Source organism: Puntigrus tetrazona, unplaced genomic scaffold (genome assembly GCF_018831695.1).
Source record: "Puntigrus tetrazona isolate hp1 unplaced genomic scaffold, ASM1883169v1 S000000079, whole genome shotgun sequence".
In the NCBI taxonomy this organism is placed as follows: Eukaryota; Metazoa; Chordata; class Actinopteri; order Cypriniformes; family Cyprinidae; genus Puntigrus; species Puntigrus tetrazona.
The window spans coordinates 70001-72500 of record NW_025047756.1 but is presented as its reverse complement, the minus strand read 5'-3'; the positions used below and the strand labels follow the sequence as shown (position 1 = coordinate 72500).

At 40.8% G+C, this 2500-nt stretch overlaps 1 protein-coding gene across 2 annotated transcripts in view; it reads left to right on the top strand.

Annotated features, from left to right (window-relative positions):
• The window catches only part of LOC122332434 (PH domain leucine-rich repeat-containing protein phosphatase 1-like), a 23397-nt gene that overhangs the window by 8179 nt on the left and 12718 nt on the right, over positions 1–2500 (top strand). For both annotated transcript variants that reach the window (XM_043229742.1, XM_043229740.1), the window contains exon 2: positions 1697–1893. In XM_043229742.1, the coding sequence (XP_043085677.1) occupies positions 1697–1893 (197 nt within the window). The remainder of the gene's footprint in view (positions 1–1696; positions 1894–2500) is intronic.

The window sequence follows — 2500 nt, the reverse complement described above, 5'->3', positions numbered from 1 at the left end:
CACTTTGTTGATTTGGTTAATAAGGATGTAACGATAAGCCGATGAATGTATCTCAGTTCTCTCTGAGATCGACTCTTGAAGTTTTGTTGTAACAGCAGATGGCGCTGCTTGCTCAAACACCACCTGAACCTAAAATAATCATTCATAAAGTTCAGAAAGGTTGAAGCGAATTACGAGAGTGTTCACTGTATTTCCATTAAACTTGCGTCATAAAAGCATAGAGAATCAATTCAAGAGAATCCCTAATCGCGATGCATTAGAAAGTCACAGGATCGATGCGTTTGTCGTTGCACTCCTGATGGCTCGTAGCTAGTCAGCGGTGATGGCGTGGTTGAGGGTGTATGACGGCCAGAGAAGAGCGCTCGAGCAGGAAAGGCTGTGGTTTCCTCTCTGAGGTTCACGCCCGGGGAAGTCATGCTTAAGATCCACGTGAGATCCTGTCCGTCTACAGCGCCAGTATAAGCGCCTCACTGGAACAGATCACTACAAAACAACAGATAACTGATTGTGAAGAAGAGCCTCAGGCCTGCTGGTAGTTGAATCAGGTTAGGTGTCGTGTTAAACCTGTGCTGAGGGTCGTGTAAAGTGGGCTGAAGCGCTCCATGCGGCGTACCGTGGGGTCCTGACCCACATACTGCTGCTGCTTTTGGGTCAGATCTGACTTGCTCTGTCTTCGAATTAAAAGCAGAAATGTTGATCTCACTGAGATGCTTGAGAGAACGTCTCACCATTCAGTGCATGACGAAGGGGTTGAGAACCAGAGAGATTACCGACATGTCAACCTGTTTTGATAAATTAGAGATTATGGCAGAAAATACTGTACATCTGTTTCTCAGTGGTGAATGTAATCTCACTATATATATATATATATATATATATAGCCTAGAGAGCACTACTGAATTATTCAGAGCTTTCAGACACATGAATCTGAATTCTGAGCTGCTGCTGACTAATTCTTCTCCACTAGTACTGGCTGCTGAATTCTGTGCTTAACTAGTACTGGTTGTGAAATTCTAAACTTTACCAGATTGAGATATCTGCTTCATTTCACTCTAGCTCTGAATTCTACTCTCCTGAAGTAACAATGATGAAGAATAAGCTTCAGTGTTTTTTGTTAATGTGCTGTAAAGAACGAAATGCAGTTTCTTCATGTTCATTCATAAGCTGGTAAAGACATAAGTTGACATAATTTGTTAATAAAGGTTTATCATCCTGTAGTTTAATTTTGTTGTGGGCTTAGTTTTAGAGTTAGTCTTTAAAACATTTCTATTGAGGAGAAGGAGGAGAAGCAGTGGGCTGTTCATCTTGACTATCTGCAAAGACATCTGGAATCGTCTATATCTCTGATCATCTCCGAGGCACAATACTATCAATAAATCACTTTTATTTATATAGATCTTTTAACAGTACAGATTGTATCAAAACACTGAACAGTATCAAATAGAAAAATAGAGTGATAGAAATGTATGAGATTGAAATAAATTTTTTTTTTTTTAAATGCAGAAACATCCTCTGTAACCAAATCAGTGATATTCACTAGAAATTAAGTGTCCTCAACTAAGCAGGCTAGAGCTGAATTCTGATCTTTACTAGTACTGATGGTTGAATTGGTCTTTACTAGTACTGACGGTTAAGTTGATGTGCCTGTGGCGTTTTCAAGTTGAGGAAGCCGCTCATGTTCTTCTCTGTTTTGCAGGAAAGCCTCACAGCATCGAGAGCTCCGAGCGCATCCAGCTCTCCGGAACATATAACGTACGGAAGGGGAAGCTGCAGCTGCCGGTGAACCGCTGGAGTCGACGGCAGGTGATTTTATGTGGCACCTGTCTGATGGTGTCCTCCGTGAAGGCCAGTCACACGGGAAAGATGCACATCCTGCCGCTGATCGGAGGAAAGGTACGTTTCTCTCAAAGCAGTGATGCTAGAGCACTCCTCCTGAGTCACACACTGATCAGAGTAGAGTAGAGTCCTGCAAGACGTTCTATATCGAGAATGATATTACTATATCCTGGTAAGGCTATACATGAAAACTCATTAAAACAACACATTTTTTTAAATAAGTGTCTTTTATATTTATATTTACTACTATGCAATTGAACTATGCAAATGAAATAATGATGAGTTTTAGGAAGGATAGAATTGTCCTAATATGTATAACGCATACAAAAGCATGCATAATATTTTGGCTAGACAGATGTGTTCATATATTTTTAATACGTTTTAATGTTAGTTTGTAATGTGACCGTGTGTTTCATATGTGAAATCATGTGTGTATGAACGTCTGTTAGGGTTGTGATTGGGTCCAGAGCGGGCAGAGGACGTGTTTAGTGAGGTGTAAAGGTTTCTGGTGGTTCTGAGAGCTGAAGAAGTTCTAAACAAACAGAACGTGCTTCATAGTCTCTCTGTGTGTTTATTTCTGTTCTAGACCGCTAGACTAAATATTGAGTGCTGTCTGTCATGTCAGCCGATCTAAACAGAGCTGTGACGCTGATGGTGTGTGTGT